This window comes from Ciconia boyciana, chromosome 8 (assembly GCF_034638445.1).
Source record: "Ciconia boyciana chromosome 8, ASM3463844v1, whole genome shotgun sequence".
In the NCBI taxonomy this organism is placed as follows: domain Eukaryota; kingdom Metazoa; phylum Chordata; class Aves; order Ciconiiformes; family Ciconiidae; genus Ciconia; species Ciconia boyciana.
The window spans coordinates 52007711-52026097 of NC_132941.1; the positions used below are offsets into that span (position 1 = coordinate 52007711).

Consider the following 18387-nt stretch of genomic DNA (forward strand, 5'->3'; position numbering starts at 1 on the left):
TCCTGCATATCCATATAACTAATTTACCTTTATTAAAAAAAAAAAAAAAAAAGAAGAAGACAAGAAGAGGGAGCTATTAAGAAGGACAGTGTCAAAGCCAGCAGAGTGAGCGCCGGAGGGCTGGGTTAATGAGCTGCGCGGTCGCTGCCGTCCGAGCACCCAGGCTGGCTGGAGCCAGGAGCTGCTCTCCCAGCAGGGCTGACTCAGTCCTTCATCGGGCAGAAACACGCTGCAGAGTCCTGCACCCCCTCTTTCGGCTGCCCCCTAAAGCTCCAGCATCCATGGTTAACCCCGCTCGCTCCAGTCTCCTCTGCCGGTGTTTTCCTGGGGAGGTTCCCATGTGCGTTGGGCTGGGGCCAACCCCCCTACCAGCCCCAGCTGCATCCCTGTGCTGCGGGGAGAAGGTGAAATAAGAATACGGATAAATCGATCTGCCCTCACATCTCACGCGAAGGCCGCCCCGTTCGCCTCCCGCAGCCGGACAAGCACGCTGCCTCCCCCTCTGCCTCCGCCAGCAATGTCACCGAGCTGCTCCCTTGCAAGGACACTTCCAAGGCGAGGGAGCGGGGATTTGCAAGACACCCGTCATGATCGTTTATTCTTGTCATTTCTGACCCTCAGGGTAAGAAGAACATCAGAGCACTGCAGGCACGAAACAACAAGCTTTGTAGGTCATATCAGCGTGTAAAGTACCATTAGGAACCACAGCATGAAGCATGAATAATACTCCCTTTATTCCACCGTATACCTCAACGCCCTTTAAATAAATGCAAATGGTTATTTATGGACGGGGTTTGTATGAGACGCCTGCTCAGGAACACAGGGCTAAAACGGAGCTGGAGCAATATGTTTGCTATCTCCCCTATATACCAGTCAGAGCAACCACAGGGCTGATAGGCTTAGTGATAGTCCAAGGGATCCCGAGCAAAAGAAGAGCAGGGAGATCATTGTAAATCTTCCTCGCACAGATTTATGTGCTATCCATTAAACCAGAGCCACAAAACACACGTCCTTCCATGCCACCCTCCTCTCTGCGAAGGACAGCAGGGCAGGAAAAACTTTGAAGGACCCCAAGCCTGGAAAGGGACCTTCAAGAACTGATGGCATCATTTCTGAAAAGCCACGAACAGTCAACCTCGACGGCTTTCCTTAAACCCTTTCAGCAAATAACGACCTCGATTGCCAGAAATGATCAGATAACGCAAAGGCAGCGAGAGATGCGCAGCGAGTCACCAGCTCCCAAGCCGCTGAGCTCCCTTTTGTCTTCGCAGTGACAGAAGCCACGCTCCCAGCTGGAGCGGGGTGAGGTTGCCCCCAAGAGGCAAATCCGACACAGCTGCTAGAGAGGGAAAATGCTGAATTCTGTTCTGAAGATACCACAGAGGAAGGATTTAAAAAAAAAAAATCTCCTTATATGCCCTTATTTTCACTTTGCCACTAGCTGGAAAACATCTGTGGCTGGGGTGGGAGGGGAGAGGAAGGCGGTCAGCTTTGGCGTGCGGTTGGTTGGGTGTTACTGTGTTCTGCTGGAGCTCCTGAACCACACGACTCGTTTTCCTAGTCTCCCTTGCAGTGTCATTAGAAAGATCAAAAAAAGGCACTGCGGTTTTTTCAGCCACACAAGGCATTTGATCCCATACACCTCGCTAGGCTCCTTCTGAGCAAGGGCTGGCAGCTCCTTCAACCGCAACTTCTGTCTCAGAAGCGGAAGGAGAGACACAATCGTGGACACGGCAGACAGTTTGGAAACTGCGAGAAGGCATGATGTGAAATCCCTCAGCCGTTCACGTAAAGCATACGGGCAGCCAACCATGCTGGACCAAAATCCTAGTGCCTTGCAGAGGGTACAGGAGCAGGACAGACGCCTGGGGTACCTCCCCGGCACACTCGCTCTCACCCGCCAGGGATCAGCAGCCTGAAGCTCTCTCAGCCAGGGATGGCTGCTTTGATTTCATAGACCCTGATGGATTTTTCTGCTGCGAAATGCTCTTTGAACCTCTAAGCTTTTAGCATCCACAACATCCTGAGGCAAGCAGATCCCCAGCTCCTCTCTCCTTTTGTTTGCTTTGAGCCTTCCTGCTAATAAAAGAACTACGGAGTCTGAAGCCAAATTACAGAGCGCCATTGAATAACTTCTCCCTATTTACCCTTTTTTAGGCCATTTGATTGTCAAGCTCTCCATCTTACTTTCCAACATTACAACTATTTCTGAGCTGGAGAGATGCAGCCGACTTAGGGCCACCGCAATTTGTTCCTGTCCTATACACACACGTGCAGATTCCCTCCCAAAGGGCTAAACCTGTGATATAATCCAGCCTTTAACCATTCCTGGAGCTGCTTTTCAAGACGACACAGACAGTTTAAATTCCCCAGCTGAGATGTACCCAGGGTACTCACTCGTCCTGCGCCGGGCTCCTCGTGGGTCCCCCTGCCCCGCTGCCCCGCTCAGCCGGAGAACATCCCCTCATCCCCAGCACCGAGTCCCTGCTGCAACACCCCAGCTTACTGTCAGCTCCAAACTGGAAGCGTCATCTCCAAAATGACTGTCGCGCTGGCTCCTGCCAGACTCTTAATTATGAGGAAGGCTGACACAGTTTCTCAGCAAACGACGTTCGTGTACTGTGGGGAAAAACAGAACGAGGGCAAGAGGAAAAATGGGCTAATAAGAGAAAATCAACTGGAGGGAAAAACACGTTGTGCTGTGCAAACCTTAGCATAACAATGCTGGAGCCCAAAATACTGGAAAAAAAAAATAGGTTAGTACACAGGGGAGGCAGGCAGCGCTCCACAAATGTGGAGGACAGCTGATAGGCAGCGCAGCATCTCAGCGTGCTCATCTGCCAGGCCTCTCCCCACAGCTTGGGTTAGGGCAAAGGGGACAGGTTCAGTTTCCAGCATGCAGATCAATGTGTCTGAGAGCCTGAACGATGCCATCTGAAGAGCCCACAGCCGCCCTGCATGATTTATGCTGCCTTTATAAAAGCCTGCAGCGTGAATAAAGCATGAAACTTAATGCCTAGACATCCTCTCCCCACTGCCGAGCATGGCAGCTTTAAACTATTATTTTTATTCCAACCGCAGCCTGGTGGCCAGCCTGGAGAGGAAAGGGACCCCCTGCTCCTGCCTGCGCTCTGAGAGCTGGGACTTTCATCTCCAAGCAGGCTTTAAGAAAAGGAAGCCCGAGACCCAGAGGCAAAGCCATGGAGCCTGCAAGCTGAGCCCCAGCTCACAGCACTCGCTGCTTGGGTGAAGGACATTCACCCAGCATCACAAAAGCAGCAAAAATCTATTTACCCTTTCTGCTTTTCTCTGCGAGAGGGAAGGGAGCATCGCTCACCCGGCTTCAGGCAGCTGCAGCGGTGAATGCAAACCCAAAGGGAAGCACTGGGAGAAGGGTGTGCGAAAATGGCCCCTTATCCTGTGGCCAGGAGCCCTCCCCTACACACCATACGGGCCAAACCTGCCTTGAAAAGCTTTAGGTCTTCCCCCAGGCTGATGACAAAGATGCCTTGATGACGATGAAGGGAACAATTCCAGTCGAGTTTCCATCCCCTCCCCTGTGACCTCCCTACAGGGAACCGGGAGGCAGCAGGGAGGCTGAAGATGGAACACTAGCAGCACCTCACCATGCAGAGACAGGGGAGGCATTCAAAAAGAGTACGACACATCCAAATGCTGCTTAAAAGTCACCTGCAAATACATCTTAACCAGCAGCCTGGAAGTATGGAGACCAGCTTTCAGCACCCAGACCAAAATATCATGACAGGAAGATGTGAATGTTTTTCCTCTCTCACCACCCAGCCCTACTTTTGATACCAGATAAAATATGCCCTTTCAAATTCCTTACTGCAAAGGCAAAGCAGCGCTGGCTGAAAAAAGCAGCAGTCAGGCAAAACTAAAAGCACCTCCGCAAGGAGAAGCCCTTCGAGGAATTTACTTTCTCCTGCTGATCCTCCCCATCAGCGGCCCATGCTGTTCCCCAGCACTGAAAGCCCTTTTCAACACTAGATAAGAAGGGGCCCCACCAGTAAAGCTGGCAAAACATCCACAAGGCAAAACATCAAGGTATTTCACAGCCCCGGGGGAAGATGGGCAAACAGCAATTTGAACATCACCAAAGCGTTCTGATAACTTAAACCACAAGGAATGAGCTAAATCCACTGATGATTGTCTGACCTCTCTGGGCAGCTCCCTTGGAGCTCCAAGGGCAGATCCCACAGCAGCTGCCTAGGCTCCTACAAGCTCATCAAGCCTCTTCTCTGCTCTCCAGGCTGGCTCCCTACACACTGCCCGGCCGGTCCCGAGAGCCTTTTCTCTTTTTTGGGATGCTGAAACAAGCTGTGATGTGCCAGTGCCAATAGCTGCCCCTCTGGCACAGCGGGGTGTTTCCCACTGGGGAACTTTGGGCAAGAAGTAGTTTCTCAAGAGCTCGTAAGCCTGAATTAGGAAGGTCATCTCCAGCAGCACCCTTTCTGATTTGCCCCTTCCAGTGGCAAAGAAAGTCACACGAACACTAAAAGCCAGTGGAAGGAAAAAAGAAAACCCCAACAAAACACAAACCCGAGCCATTCTATGCTATATATACACAGTTCTCCTTGGAAAGAAAAACAAACATACAAGACCAGAGTTAATAGTGTGGCTTGAAGTATTCCTGCTAGTGATGGGGTCAGCAGAAGAATCCTCTAACCTAGCTACCTACAAGCACTTGCTTGAATCTCCAAGAGGCGGTGTAGTCTCTCTCGCAGCCCACGTGCCTGGTGCCCACCCCTGGGCTAGGGCACCTCAGAAGACCCAGAGCTGGCTGCTAGACGATGCTAAGCACAGGCACCTGTGATGGAGACAGACCTGGCTTGTCTGTGCTCAGAAACTTACCACTGCAGTATCCATCCCTCATTATTAAAAAGGTCTTTTTCCACACCGAAATGCTACCTCTAAAATCCTACCATGTAGCAATCTCACCAGCTGCTTCACTGATAATAATGGCACACTTCACATGTTTGTTCCAGTCATCTGCTTTTCCCAAAGATACTCTCAGCTCAACTATCAGCTTTGGGGACTTCAGAGAGTTCCTGCAGCCACCGCATCAGTGAAGCGTACAAGTCCTACTGACCTTCAGCCAGACCTACCTGTGAGCCATTAATCACTTCTGAAATCCCCATCCATTACCAAGTTCCACAACAGGAACAGTGAGAATATGAGATGTGCAAATAGTTTCACTGGCAGGTTTCTTCACCTTAAAGCCAGAAGCTGTTTTTTTTTGAAGCCATACAGAGACTTGTCAGGGGAAAGAAAAAAAAAAAAGGCAAAGAGCCACAAATGTATATTTTATAGTCAGCCTTTAATTTTTTGTCTGTGATTACGGCAATAAAGTGCACCTAATTTCACATGAAATGAAATAACATGGCTCTTAACACAGCCAACATAATATCAACAGATAAACCTCAGTGCAAAATGCTTATCTGAAGACAGCCAAAGCAGTTAAGACATTTACTGTGCAAACAGCCTTTTCCAATGCCTGTAACTTCTGGCTGGGGGCCAGTAAATGAGTCGGCAAAACACAACAGCAGCAGGTTTGCTATTTCATTTCCAGGAGTCCTGAAGCAGCACTCCGCTCAGCAGCCCCTTGTAAAGACTCTGCAGCGATGCTTTGGGATCATCTCTGTAAGGATAACTGATGAGCTCCAATTCAACCCACGTCTAGACTTAAGCAACTGGGGAATTACTACTCAGCTACAAAACAGATGGAAGAAAAGTCCAGACAAAGTGGGAGGGGGGGAGAGAGGGAAAATGCCAGAATGTATACACAAGCATTAAGCATGAAAACACAGGACTGGCTGAGCTAAGAATTACTTCAAGACCTTCTCCATTTATAGTAAGCTAATCAGCTGTGAACTCAAGAACTACAACATGTGCCGTAAGACCAAAATAGGACCCGCAGCCATTTTTTTTGTGAAACAGAGCTGAGGCATGCCTGTTTAGCGTAGGGACATTTAATTAGAAAAGCATGACTGGTTTTATTTTTTCATTGTTCTATTAAATAAAAGTAAATATCAAAGTGGTTATTTCATCTGGAAAAAAGAACCAGCAGTTTCAATGTGCTTTGAACTGCAGTACAAAAGCTGTTCATCTAAACCCCTCCCCTTTCCTTCTCCAAAATATACAGGACAGCAACTTCAACTTTACATGGTAAGAAAATATATACACATTACATACAGTAAACATATTCTGCAGTTTTTTTAAACTTTATACAACATTAGAGAGAAAAAAAATACAAACATTAATGAAATTACATACAATATATTCAACATAGTAAGCAATGGCTACCAGAGGGAAAGTTGATACACTATCAAAGACAGGCAGAGCAAAAGATGGCGTTGTCATAACTATATTAACACCACGTAATTTTTTTTTTAGCCTAAAGCAGTTCTAGTGCCAAACAAAGATACCCTTTGAGGTAGATTCTTCCAATTCTTAAATAACATGTTGAGATTTAAAAAAAGGGATTTTCTCCCCCCCCCCTCGCCCCCTGAACAATGCCACGAGCATAACTTTTGTTTGAACAAAGATAAGCTGATTATCCTGCGAAGGGCACAGAGACACTGCAGTCTTAGGCTAACTTTCTAACACTTGAAATGAAAGACAAAACATTTAATATGAATTTGCAAATAAAATACCTTTCCCATAAGACGTGTCCATTCCATAGCACTTCCTTTATATGCAATATAAATACTTAAATTTGAAGGGTTTGTGGGTTTTTTGTTTGTTGGGGGGTTTTTTTTTAGCCTTATTTTACATTCTCATCTTGGAAAGTTGTAGGGAATTTATCATACAAGACAAGACAGGGTAACCTACAAAAATTAAAAGGAAACAGTATTATAAAACGTACATTTTGATATTATTAAAAATCCCACTGTTAAGGGAGTCCCAGTTGGTGCTTCTACACAATACATTAACTTTCTCTTCATTTGTACACACATCCTACAGACAAACCACAGTGTAAGATTTAAATGATGGCATTTGCACAGAGAGCAGAAAAGAAGATCACATCTTCTTTTTATTATTTCACAACCAGCTCTTGGAGCTTTGCGCACATACTGCGTGTGCGGCAAGACTTCACACAAAGGAATTCAGACCCCATATGGCTTTCAGCTTTTACATACGTGGCCAAATGCTCATCTCCCCAAATCTCCACTGAGTTGATATTTTAGGAATAGTATTTTCTCCATTTAGAGAAAGTGTTGAAGCCAGATAACAAATATAGATATACTTGTTTCTTAAAAAGCAGTACAACAATATTACAGGTATAATAAGATCTCATTTATAACTTGGTCTTATAGAATCACTTCCTGTGCAGTCACATTCACTGCATAAATAAATTAATGTCTGAAGATGAGGAAGTTAAGTTAAAATGAATGCATCACTGTAATAACAAATTCTATTTTGTTATTTGATAAAACACAACCACAGAGCAAAGAAGCATCCACTTAACTTGTTTGGGCACAGCCACTCTTAAGCTCTGTTTCCACCCTCAAGTGAACACGAGAGCAGCCACTTGTTCACATGCAACTGCTGTATTTTGTATTTTTTAGAGACATTGGAGGATCATATAAATTCTGCTTTGCAGATTAACATGTGCAAGCAACTCTGTTATTCAGCCCAGTTCTGAACCACTTCCTCACCTGCTCACATCAGGGGAGGTCTAACACTGTTTCTGAACTCACATTCCATGTCACAGGGCAGCCCTTTCCCAGCCATCCCAAAACAACGCTTGCAGGTGTGTGCTGGCAAGAAAACTAATACATACAGTTTTCAAATATGTCTTGTGATTAACAACGGAAACAAGAAAACTTCCCTCCGCTTTCAGTATGGTAAAATATTTCTATGCAATTCAGACAGTGCTAGAGAAATAGCTGGGTTTTTTTTTTTTTCAGTTTACCCACTTCAATTTTTCAGAAGTAGTGTATTTGTAGTAAAAGCAATGTTAATCAAATTAGGTCCTTCTGTTTCTAGTATTTGCCTGAATCAAGCTCAAGTTCTAAATCAGGTGACTGATTTCTTCTTTTCCAACCAAGGTGAAGCTCCATTCATTCTACATCTTCCCTGGTTTGAGTTTTTCCTGTTATTTTCCCTGAACTAGGCAAGATTTCATGAATCTGGCTCCCAGAAGTCATGCAGTTTTCCCTAAAGAGTAAAAACAAAATAGTAAACAAGTCAGAAAACCAATGATAGAAGTAAAGAGTAGAGTAGGCAAGTGCTTAGCTCGAGATCACCACAATGTGTTGCAAGTCCCTAGAATTTTATTCGGAAACACTTGCCAGTTTCCCCGTATGTGAATCAACTCCAAGTACCTCTGAAAAAACAACTCTGAAAGAACAGCATCATTATCAACTTCCATCAGTTGCTAAGTAGCTTCTGCAGCCATGTGTTACTGTCTAATTCCCTTCCCCCTCTATAAAAAGAAATGTCACACACACTACAAACGATGTCTTTTTTGCACATTGCTGGGAGCGATTAATAGTCTTTACAGACAAATGGTTGATTACACAATTTTTAACTGAAATCAATACTAAGCATATATGTACAATTTAAATTTTATGTAAGTGATAACTACATTACTGGAAAGCTAAGCTTTTCCAAGACAGGTAGCTTTATATTCCAAGAAAGGACCCAAACAGTTGGCCTGATCATGTTACAAAAGAAACCTCACAACTCTAGACTGGAAGAAACAGCTCTGAACTCTGGATATCAGTAGAAATTATCCACCTATTCCACAAAGGCCTGCTAGATATCATGAAGGCAAACATTAATGAAAGACTAATCACACCATTATTTACGACTGCATACTTTTAAAGAGCATGAAAGGCTTTTCCTAATCATTGCCTGAAATTCAGCACATTCAAAGGGAAAGGAGTTATCAAAAGCCGTCAAACGTATGTGGTTAGAGCCTTGGACTCAAGCAGTCTCCAAGTCACACGCTGCCAGACTACAGTAGGAAGCACATCACTGCATTCCTGCCCCAACATCCTTTTCGAAGCATCTGCTAATAACTATAATCAGAGACAGGCCCTGTGACTTGACTCAGTACTAGCATTTCAGTGTATTATGCAAGCCATTGACAAAAGCACAACTTTTAAGGATAAAGATGAAATCTTGGTTTTATTGAAGGCAGCAAAGTAAGAATTTTAATTAAAATCTATTCTAATACTTCTAAGTGTATTCCACAGCCATGCCAGTTATGAAGAAAAAAAATCTCTTTAAAAGAACATGCTATTTTCAAATGCTAAAACGTGAGTTAAATGCACCCGGCAATATGAAAAGAGAGAAAAAGGTTTCATTACAGTACCTGAGTAGGCCGAGTGGTTTGTATCATATCTTGCCATTTGCCATATATCCTAGCAACTAAGTCTTTTACCTGCAAATTCAGATTGATTAGTTTAGCCGTTTATGTTAAAAAAGCCAAAAATCATACCCCCTGTCATCCCCCCCTGCCCTGCCCCAAATCCATAAAACCCCGGATAACTCAACACCCAAGGTTTACTGAGAGGGAAGGATTTTACAGCTGGCACAAAGTATCACCACCTCAACTCCAACCAGATCCCTGTAATTTGGGACTCTGAATTCAAAGTCACGTACTCCACACAAACACATTACAGGCACATGACTCCCCATGTTAAGTGTTTGGAATCAGCACACAAACCTCTGGCCTCCAAACACACACCTCATCCTTCGGGTGAGTTAGGTTTGTAACCCCAGCCTGATTGTACCTAGAAAAGGTGCCTGCAACTGCAATCACAATAGCCAACTATGCAGCACTGTCTGCTTTTGAAATGAATTCCTTATACATAAAACCGTGCTTTTTCATAACCAATCACGAGCAGGTGTTTAATCCAAGCCATTCAGAACTGAGATTTGCTTCATATGCTGTGTTAAAACCCAGCACAGTGGCATCCTCTGGAAGTTACTGTACTATTACACAAATGAAGTGACGGGGAAAAACAGAGTAAGATTTTCCCTTCTCAGTGCAAGGGCAACAGAAACAAAAGTGAAAGCGACCCAAGATACAAAAATCCAAGGCAAGAGTAATTAACTTGTTAAAAGGATCCATGCTCTAGTAATCTGGCTGAATAAAAAAAGAAAAGTCTTCTTGAGAGGTAAGGATGCACACAACTGCAAATCTTTGAGTTAAAGCTGAAGAAGCCAAGGCTTTTCAAAGTTGAGGTTGGTCACTTTTTCACTGATCTGATTTGGCTTGCTATGACAGCATGCAAAGCGTGAAAGTCACAAAATTAGGACTACCATTAGTAAGCCCCACACCACAAAGCAAATGAAAGGCAATTATCCAAGCCTGATGTTACATCACATACACTGTTAGCTTAAATCCACAACATTTTTAACTAACTCATTAAGTTGAAAATAAGAGACACATGCAAGGTAGGGTAGTTTTTCAGTCCTCTGTATCCAGCCCTGCATGTAGCCTCTGCTCTTAAAAGTAGAGTCAACTATCAGTGACTGCCAGGAAAAGAAACAGAGCAACCCTGTGGGTTTAAGAGTTGAGATGCCTGCCTAAAAGGAAGACAAGCTCACATTTTACAGTTGTTAAGAGTCCTGTTAGCAAAAATAATATTTTCAGTGCATTAAAATGGGCATGTATTTATGTACATGCAAAGACATGATGCAGACAGAGAAACCAGAAAAAAACAAACCAACCCATGAGGAACTCTTAGCATTTCCAGGTCTGGATGAGGGAACAACACATATCAAGAACACTAAAAACCACCCTAAAACAAACAAAAAACCCAACTTATGTGTCTTACCTTAGTTCGATAAAACAGCCTTGCATCTTCCCTAATATCACATTTTATGTGCTTATCTAAGGCACCACAAAGCTTCAGTAAGTGTTGCTAAATAAAGACAAAAGTGTACAGCTATTTAAATCCTCCATATCAAAACGAAAAGCTTTCTTCAAATATTATTTTAATTTAAAAACTATATGCTTCAGGTTGAATTTTTTTAAGAAATATACAGTGAGGAAGGGGGAAAAGAAAGAAAACAAGATCGCAAGATCCTCTATCAGTTGTTGGTATGCACCCAATAAACCAGGTCTAAGAGCTTTAAAAAAGTTTCAAAGTATAGCAGAGCTATACATCACAAATTTTAAAGTTCCTACGCTAATTTGTAAATCCTTTCTGTCCCCAAAGTAGCAAGCGCAGTGCCATTCAGATCTTTTATCAACGGAAAAGTTCTGAAGTTACAATAGACAAAAAGAACCTTTTCAGTAATGACGACTCAGATATTTCCTTTGTAGGAAATGGCTGAGCAGGTAGAACATATCCAAAGTTTATGCACTGATCTTTTTATTTCTCTCTAAGTTTCTGGTTACTTTAATAAAGCAGTTCTGCAATTTCATAATCTCTTGATAATGGCTCCCAAGATCTTTTACATTCTGTGAATTTCTTCATAAAATTCCTGTTTTCAATCCCTCACTGAATAGCTGCAAAGAGGCTTTCCTCTGCCGAACAGGTGAGACGTGCTGAAATTCTACTTATAAACATTTGCTGGTGTCTCAAGACCATGACAATTTATCCCATCTAACTGGAAGAGGACCAGAAATGAAATAGTTATACTGTTTTTATACAAAGTCTAGCCTGCACAATATTCAGCCACACCTCTCTTGCCACTTGATGGCTAACAGGTCAGTGAATAACAGACTCTTTCTTCGACTCTTTCTTCATTAAGAAATACAGAGACATTTAAAAAAAAAAAAAAAAGATCAAGCTCTCCACAGATCTTCAGGAAGGCAGTTGTAAAAAACAAATCTCAAAAGATCATCACAATATAATTACTTTCTTTACCAAAGATGATTTTGTTTCAGATTACACTCTGGTTATCTTTTTTTGCATGGAGTAGGAAACCGAGACACTTAAGCCCCGAAATGTAATGAAACATTACTGCTTTACCTCTCTCAAACAGTTCATATGACAGATTTCTTAAAAGCCAAGAGTGATTCCACGGGGCAGAAGGGGTACACAAACACATCGCAGCAAGCAACTCACAGCAAATTATCACAGAAATCTGAATAGGATTACCGAAAGGCTAAGCAGGAGGTATTACTTAACAGACATTCACATCACATGGCACAAAGGAACTATCACTACAGAGAAGAGATACAACCCTAACTTTCACTTAATGCATGGCTGCACCCCAGCACAGAAAACTGTGATGTGCTTGAATGTATTTTACTGGATATTTTCAAAGTGGTTTTCTTCTAGACTGAAAAATTTCAACCCTACTTCAAAAGTTCATAGGATCATTTCTGTGTTGAATTAATAGAATTTCTGTGTTGAGGTAATCTCCAGTTACTTTCTGAGAAAGATTAACAAAATAAATGTCTGCTGATCCACAGCCTTATGTTTTGAGGTAGTTCCATCTGCATAAATGCAGAAAAGGTCTCCTTCTCTGCAGTAAGCACAGAGAAAGCTCTTCTGCATTTACTTTGCCCCAGAACAAAAGTTTCCCCCAGTGCTATTATCCACTGCTGATCTTCTATCACATGATAGCTCACACCAAAACAGACCAAGTATGCATGATAAATAGTCTTTTAAAATCTAAAGATCTAGCCACTGAAGTTACTTACCCTCTGATTAGAATTTACAACATCAAAGAAACTAGCTTCACTGACTAGATGAAGGAGGATGTAGATTAGGTAGTATGCCTGGAGAGAAATCAAAAGAGCTTTAGCAGTCAAAGCACAGTCATAACTCTTCACAGCTAGATACAGCACTATCTTTGCTTTCTGGAATGATTCTTCCAACAGCCAGATCAATGGACAAGTATGTCTACACATTTGCCTAATAACTAATTTGAAACAGTACATTTATATATTAGAAACATTTTAAAACAGTATTACACTGCTTTAAGTTACCCAAGTAATCTACAAAACTTTCTGTAGTTTTAATTACTGAAAATTAAATTCAGCAGTTGGCTTTATTTTCTCATCACCTACATCCAAATCAAAATACTGGCTAAAAGTCAGTCTACATGATAGACTCAAATAAGCAAACCAATATTCAATTTTTGGATGGATGGAAATACTACATCTTTCTAGTATTTGTTTATGAGAAAAGATTCATAAATCTCCTTCTGAAGCCTGCAGGTGAAGGTCTGGCTCAGCATCAAACAGTTTCCACTGATTAGATCAGAAGGAAGGTAGGATGGTCCTCTGATTACGGAAGACCGGACTCAAGACATCCATGTGACACAGCCATTCAGAAAATCTGACTATTTCCCTGCTTGTAAAACAGCCTAATACAGCTTCCTCCCTCACACACTACTTCTTTCCTTCCTCCATGACTAGAATAAAAATTGAAAGTGAGTAACATTTTAATTATACAGATGAACAGCAACAAAATAGTGTATGTACAGTTCTGTGTACAGTTCTGTCTACAGAACTGTCCTTAGTTAACAGAAATTAAAAGAAACATTCTCAAAATTGTAGAAGATGCATGAAAAGACAAATGCAAAAAAGCACTATCAGCTATATACCTCCTGTTCTAGTTCTGTATGCAGGTGGTCTCCATCGGCATTCTGCTGCTCCAGTCCTTCTCTCATCTTCTTTAGTAGATTAGAAGGTTTCATGTACACCAGAAACTGGTGCAGAAGAGACATCTACAGATACAAACATGAACAAATTGGACTGGTTTACTGGCAACAGAAAAATTGGAAACCAAAACCCACTACAATATTATTTGTCCACTAAGACAAGAACATTAAAGGGATTTTTAATTAAAATGGAAGTTTTCATGCTTTGGGTAATTTTTGACTATTCACAAACTAAAGTGTTTGTACATTGCCTCAATAAAAGATCAGCCCTACAAAAACAAAGAGTGACTCTAGATGAACACAAAAGGAAGAGTGAAAGAAGTGTAGATCTCTTTCCAAAATCCAAAATGAATGTTTAGGCACGTAAACAATACTGCACTTACAAGCTGCAGAACATGCAGGTTACACACATGTGCAAATATACTTCTAATACTAATCTAAACTAAAAACTACTAGTTGGTCATTTTGCAAGGTTCTTGAAAATAGGCTTACAGTATTAAAACATAAACCACAAACAATAATATACATATTTTCTAAACTTTCAAATTACACACACACAACATATATGCAGTACCTGCTTGTCACTGTCATCAGGTATTTCTATATGCTTTTTATTAAGAAGCTTTGAAATTATCACTAGGCTAAGACGTCTTCTTACTTCCCTGAAAAACAATTAAAAAAAATTAACTTCCCAGAGAATTTCTTAAATCCACACTGTTTCTACAAAGTATATGAGGCTATGCATGACTTCCCTAGACATAAACTTGCCTAAAACTATTAAATTGGATTTTCTGAATATAGGTGCTATTAAACTAGTAAAGAGACTAGTAAAATTTAAGTACCCTTATCTCATTGTAGCTTTTCTTCTGCACAAGTAAACACTGCTAGATGCTTGCTTCCAAGCCTGAAATTGAGGACTGAATTCTTTCTCCTTGCTCAGGTACATTATAATTTATTCATTTCAAAGATACAGAACTCATAACAGATTGACACTTAAAAGCAGACATGAATCACTCAAAGAAAATTTAATTTTTGGTCATTCAGACAAGCATTAGAGTAGGTGATGGACGTCAGAATCTGAAGTTAAGTTTTTCTTTACTATAGGGTACCAGGAAGTCCGCAGCCCAGAAAACTACACATAAAATGTAAAATAACCCTTTTTCACAGCAGAGGTGATCAAGCAGCTATATATACACAATAAGAACCGCACATACATCCGTAACATATGAGAAAACCCAAATACTTTTTTTTTTTAAAGCACCATGTAATACCTATTGCATTTATCAGACTTTGAGCTTATACAAATAAATCAGCTGCTAATGATACAAATAAATTAGCTGTTAATGATACTACGCATTTCTGATGTTATGGTGTCATTACCGTCCACGTATTATCCAGCTAGGCACCAGCTGAACTAGCCACAGGAGATTATGGTGATGACTGGAGAGTTCACTCACTGCCAGGCAGAGCTCAGGCATCTTTAAAAGAACAACAACAAAAAAAATCCTGATACTGAAGAATGGATATGGTGGGCATTTGTTTTATTTGCAAAGGAGTACATGTCTACTCCCTAGAAACATACACAGCATAAATGTTAAAAGGAACTGATCTAATAAGAGATGATGTGCATAAAGATATTTCTGCATTGCACCTGTAGTTAAGTCTGCCAAATACTATTTTACAGTAGGTAGCTGAGATCAGATTGCTTTTAATGACATTTTATCAGCTTAGTGCAATCATTTCTTCTTTCTTTCAGAGAGCCATTTTAAACATACAGCTATTTTAGTAAATATAAGATTAAGTTCAATACAGAAGTCCCCTTACAGAAGAGGACAGAAAAGCATAATGTCATGCGACAAAAACCCTCTCAGTATACCCACCCACCTCCTAGATCTCACACAAATCCAAAGCTCCCAATTTGTTCATATTACATTTTCAAGCAGTATTTTTCTGATATGTCAAATAAATGAAAGCTTCAAAACAGAAGTTTCTTGAAAATTAAGTTGCAGTTTCATAAATCTAGTACAAGAAAATTATTTATGAAGTTACCTTTGTATCCCAGTCTTTTATACTTATCAGAAGCTTTATGAAAAGGCACTGAAAATCTATCAAAGGAATTTGCTTTAACTGTTTCTCCAAGCTTATTTTAAATAGCAATAGAAGCAGCAGCAATATTTCTTGATCAGTATATCCACCTTGAATTACTGTTGTACAGAAACCTAGAAACTTTAAAAGAAATAAAAAGCATTAAAATCTGAAACTGTTTTAGCTTATTTTAAAATACGATGAGAACTTAAGTTTTCCACCCTCACACTAAAATGCACCTCAAATGATACATTGTTCTTGCAACACTTGTGTACTAACATCTCCCACTAACTGCACTCTATTTTTTTTTTAATACCTGCTGGAGGCTGATCTTCTGAACAATGGCAATATTCCCTGGACATTACAGGAATAGGAAAGATCTTTCTCCACTGCACAGATAATCCTCGTCTAACTGAAAGACTGACAGACTTTCTAAATATACAAATAATACTGAAAACATAAATCAAGAGATTTTTCCCCACCCAAGTATTATCACATGGGTTACTTATAATGCGGGACGTGTGTGTAAATGAGAACACAAATGAAGCAAGATATGTGTATTCTGTCTTTAGTGGAGATGCTCCAAGTGCTTCCTCTTGAACTAAGTCATTTTATAGTTAAAAATATCTAAAGAAATGATGTTAGGAGGATTCAAATACTTCCACAAGGAACTCTGAAATCAGTTATAAAGTCAGTATTTTCACCATACAACCTTTAAGCACAGAGAACTAGCCTGTGAAGTGTGACCAGCACTCATTCAGCCTATGGTCTCACGAGACACAGTGCATGGATCTAAGAGCTCACTTCCACAGAAGAGTCAGTCACAGCTCCACCTGCCCTCCATGAGCTCCTACCTCATTCACCTTGTGCTGCACAGGGACTGATCGCATACCTCAGAGCTGCACTAACACACCAAGGCAGCATAAATCATACCACCCAACATCAACTCCCCTTCCCATTTCCACTGGAACACAGAAATGGATAGCTTCTTCTACACGAAGAATCAAAGACGTTCATAAAGTGCCACAGCTGGAAAAGGGAGGCAGCAGAACTAAGCAGTTCTGAGTGAAGCCAATGGAAGTCAGGAAACTAAAGTTTGCAACAAGCCTGCAATAATCTCTGCTGAATGTGAAGCTGAAACCTCAGGATAGCATCTACTCACAAAACATGCCCAGGACTAGATTAAGACACCAGGGTTTTTGCTAAAAACCAAAACAAAGCAAAAAACCCTCCCTACCCCTCCCACCCCCCCCAAACCAAACCCACAAAACCCCTCCCACACCAACTGGAGTTTTCTCACCTTAATCACATTAATTAAATTGTTTTCTGGTAGACTGGAGAAGGCTGGACTGGCAGAGGTTAGCTCTCCTTTTGGCTGTTGTTTACTCACTGTTTCTTGCATCTGATTTCTAATAAGAGAGACACTAATCTGAGCAATAAATCAACAATTTAAAAGCCCACAAAGCTTTATTTGCATCAAACTGAAGAAAAAAAAAAACCCTGTATGTTTCAAAATGCCTTCAAATCAAAACAATCCTCAGTTACAGAGCACACACATCTATCTCAACTTGTAACCAATTACTTAAAATTCTGCCCAGCTATTTAGGCAACAATTCTTGTAAACCTCCATTAGGTAGGTGCAGGACAAAGGACAATGCTCTGGTTTGCTGAATCCTTACCTGACAGGCATTGTTTGAAGTTCTGGCTTATCTACTGTTACTAAGACCTGAGCTGAGAATTTAAAGAAGAGTATGGCTTGATGGAAGGGAGGGGAAATAAAGGAGAACCTTCTGATTCTACATTCTAAGCACAAGGCTTGATTTCACAGGATCTAAGCAATAAATATCAAAAGGAAAACACTTACAAAATATCACACTCGTTAAAGTTGGGCTGAAGATGCTGCAATGGAAAGAGAGATCTAAACGCAACACCCATATTGACAAAAACAGCTGACACATCAGCTAGTGAAGGAATCCATGGTTTAGACTGTTCATCACTGATGGAAGCTACAAGTAAAAGACATGGAATGGATTAGTTTTAAATTTAGTTCTTAGCATTAGTTCCTTTTAAGGGAAACAAATAAGCTCAGCAGTCTGCATCAATTCCACCAGCTCTCATCTCAGAAGAGTTGGTATATTGAACGATATGCTTATTTTCAGAATGATGGGGGGTGGGGGGGGAAGTAGTCTAACACAGTATTTTATGCTAGAGAAACATCTTGCCTATGTAACAGGTGAATTACTTTAAAGTTCCACCCATTTTCCCTCACAGCTCACTCATCACAGAAAGCAGAACAAGCAAGGAGGCAATATTTACTTTTAAGAGAATACATAAATTACCATTCTGTGTAGGTCCAGGTAAGAGGGTGTTATCATAGTGGGACTGGAAGTGGAGCTAAATAAGATTTGAAAACAGGCAAGGTTTCTAGAACAGAAGAGCTAAACAGATTGAATTCACTTATTTGATAGAGATAAGAAACAATGCTCATTGCAAAAAGGGCTGATTTGTATGATGACTTGTATCTGAAAGTCTGCAAAACTGTACAGAGGATTCTCTATAGGACACTAAACTAGCAAGGTAACATCAAACTAGACACAGTGTTTTCCAAACAATGACAGAAGTCACTAGAATTCAATTTTGTGTCTTAGAGCTAAGTTTGTAAGAAAAAAAACAAATATAATGGAACATAACACTCAAGACACT

General features: G+C 41.1%; 1 protein-coding gene across 4 annotated transcripts in view; it reads right to left on the reverse strand.

The window, feature by feature from the left end:
* Positions 1 to 5321: 5321 nt before the first annotated feature.
* Positions 5322 to 18387, reverse strand: part of SLF2 (SMC5-SMC6 complex localization factor 2) — a 35723-nt gene continuing 22657 nt past the window's right edge. For all 4 annotated transcript variants that reach the window (XM_072870139.1, XM_072870137.1, XM_072870136.1 and 1 more), the window contains 10 exons: positions 17549 to 17690; positions 16985 to 17093; positions 15649 to 15825; positions 14980 to 15077; positions 14174 to 14261; positions 13543 to 13665; positions 12635 to 12712; positions 10815 to 10901; positions 9344 to 9412; positions 5322 to 8181 (listed from right to left, as the gene is read on the reverse strand). In XM_072870139.1, coding sequence (XP_072726240.1) covers positions 8146 to 8181; positions 9344 to 9412; positions 10815 to 10901; positions 12635 to 12712; positions 13543 to 13665; positions 14174 to 14261; positions 14980 to 15077; positions 15649 to 15825; positions 16985 to 17093; positions 17549 to 17690 — 1007 coding nt within the window. In that variant the 3' untranslated portion in view covers positions 5322 to 8145. The remainder of the gene's footprint in view (positions 8182 to 9343; positions 9413 to 10814; positions 10902 to 12634; positions 12713 to 13542; positions 13666 to 14173; positions 14262 to 14979; positions 15078 to 15648; positions 15826 to 16984; positions 17094 to 17548; positions 17691 to 18387) is intronic.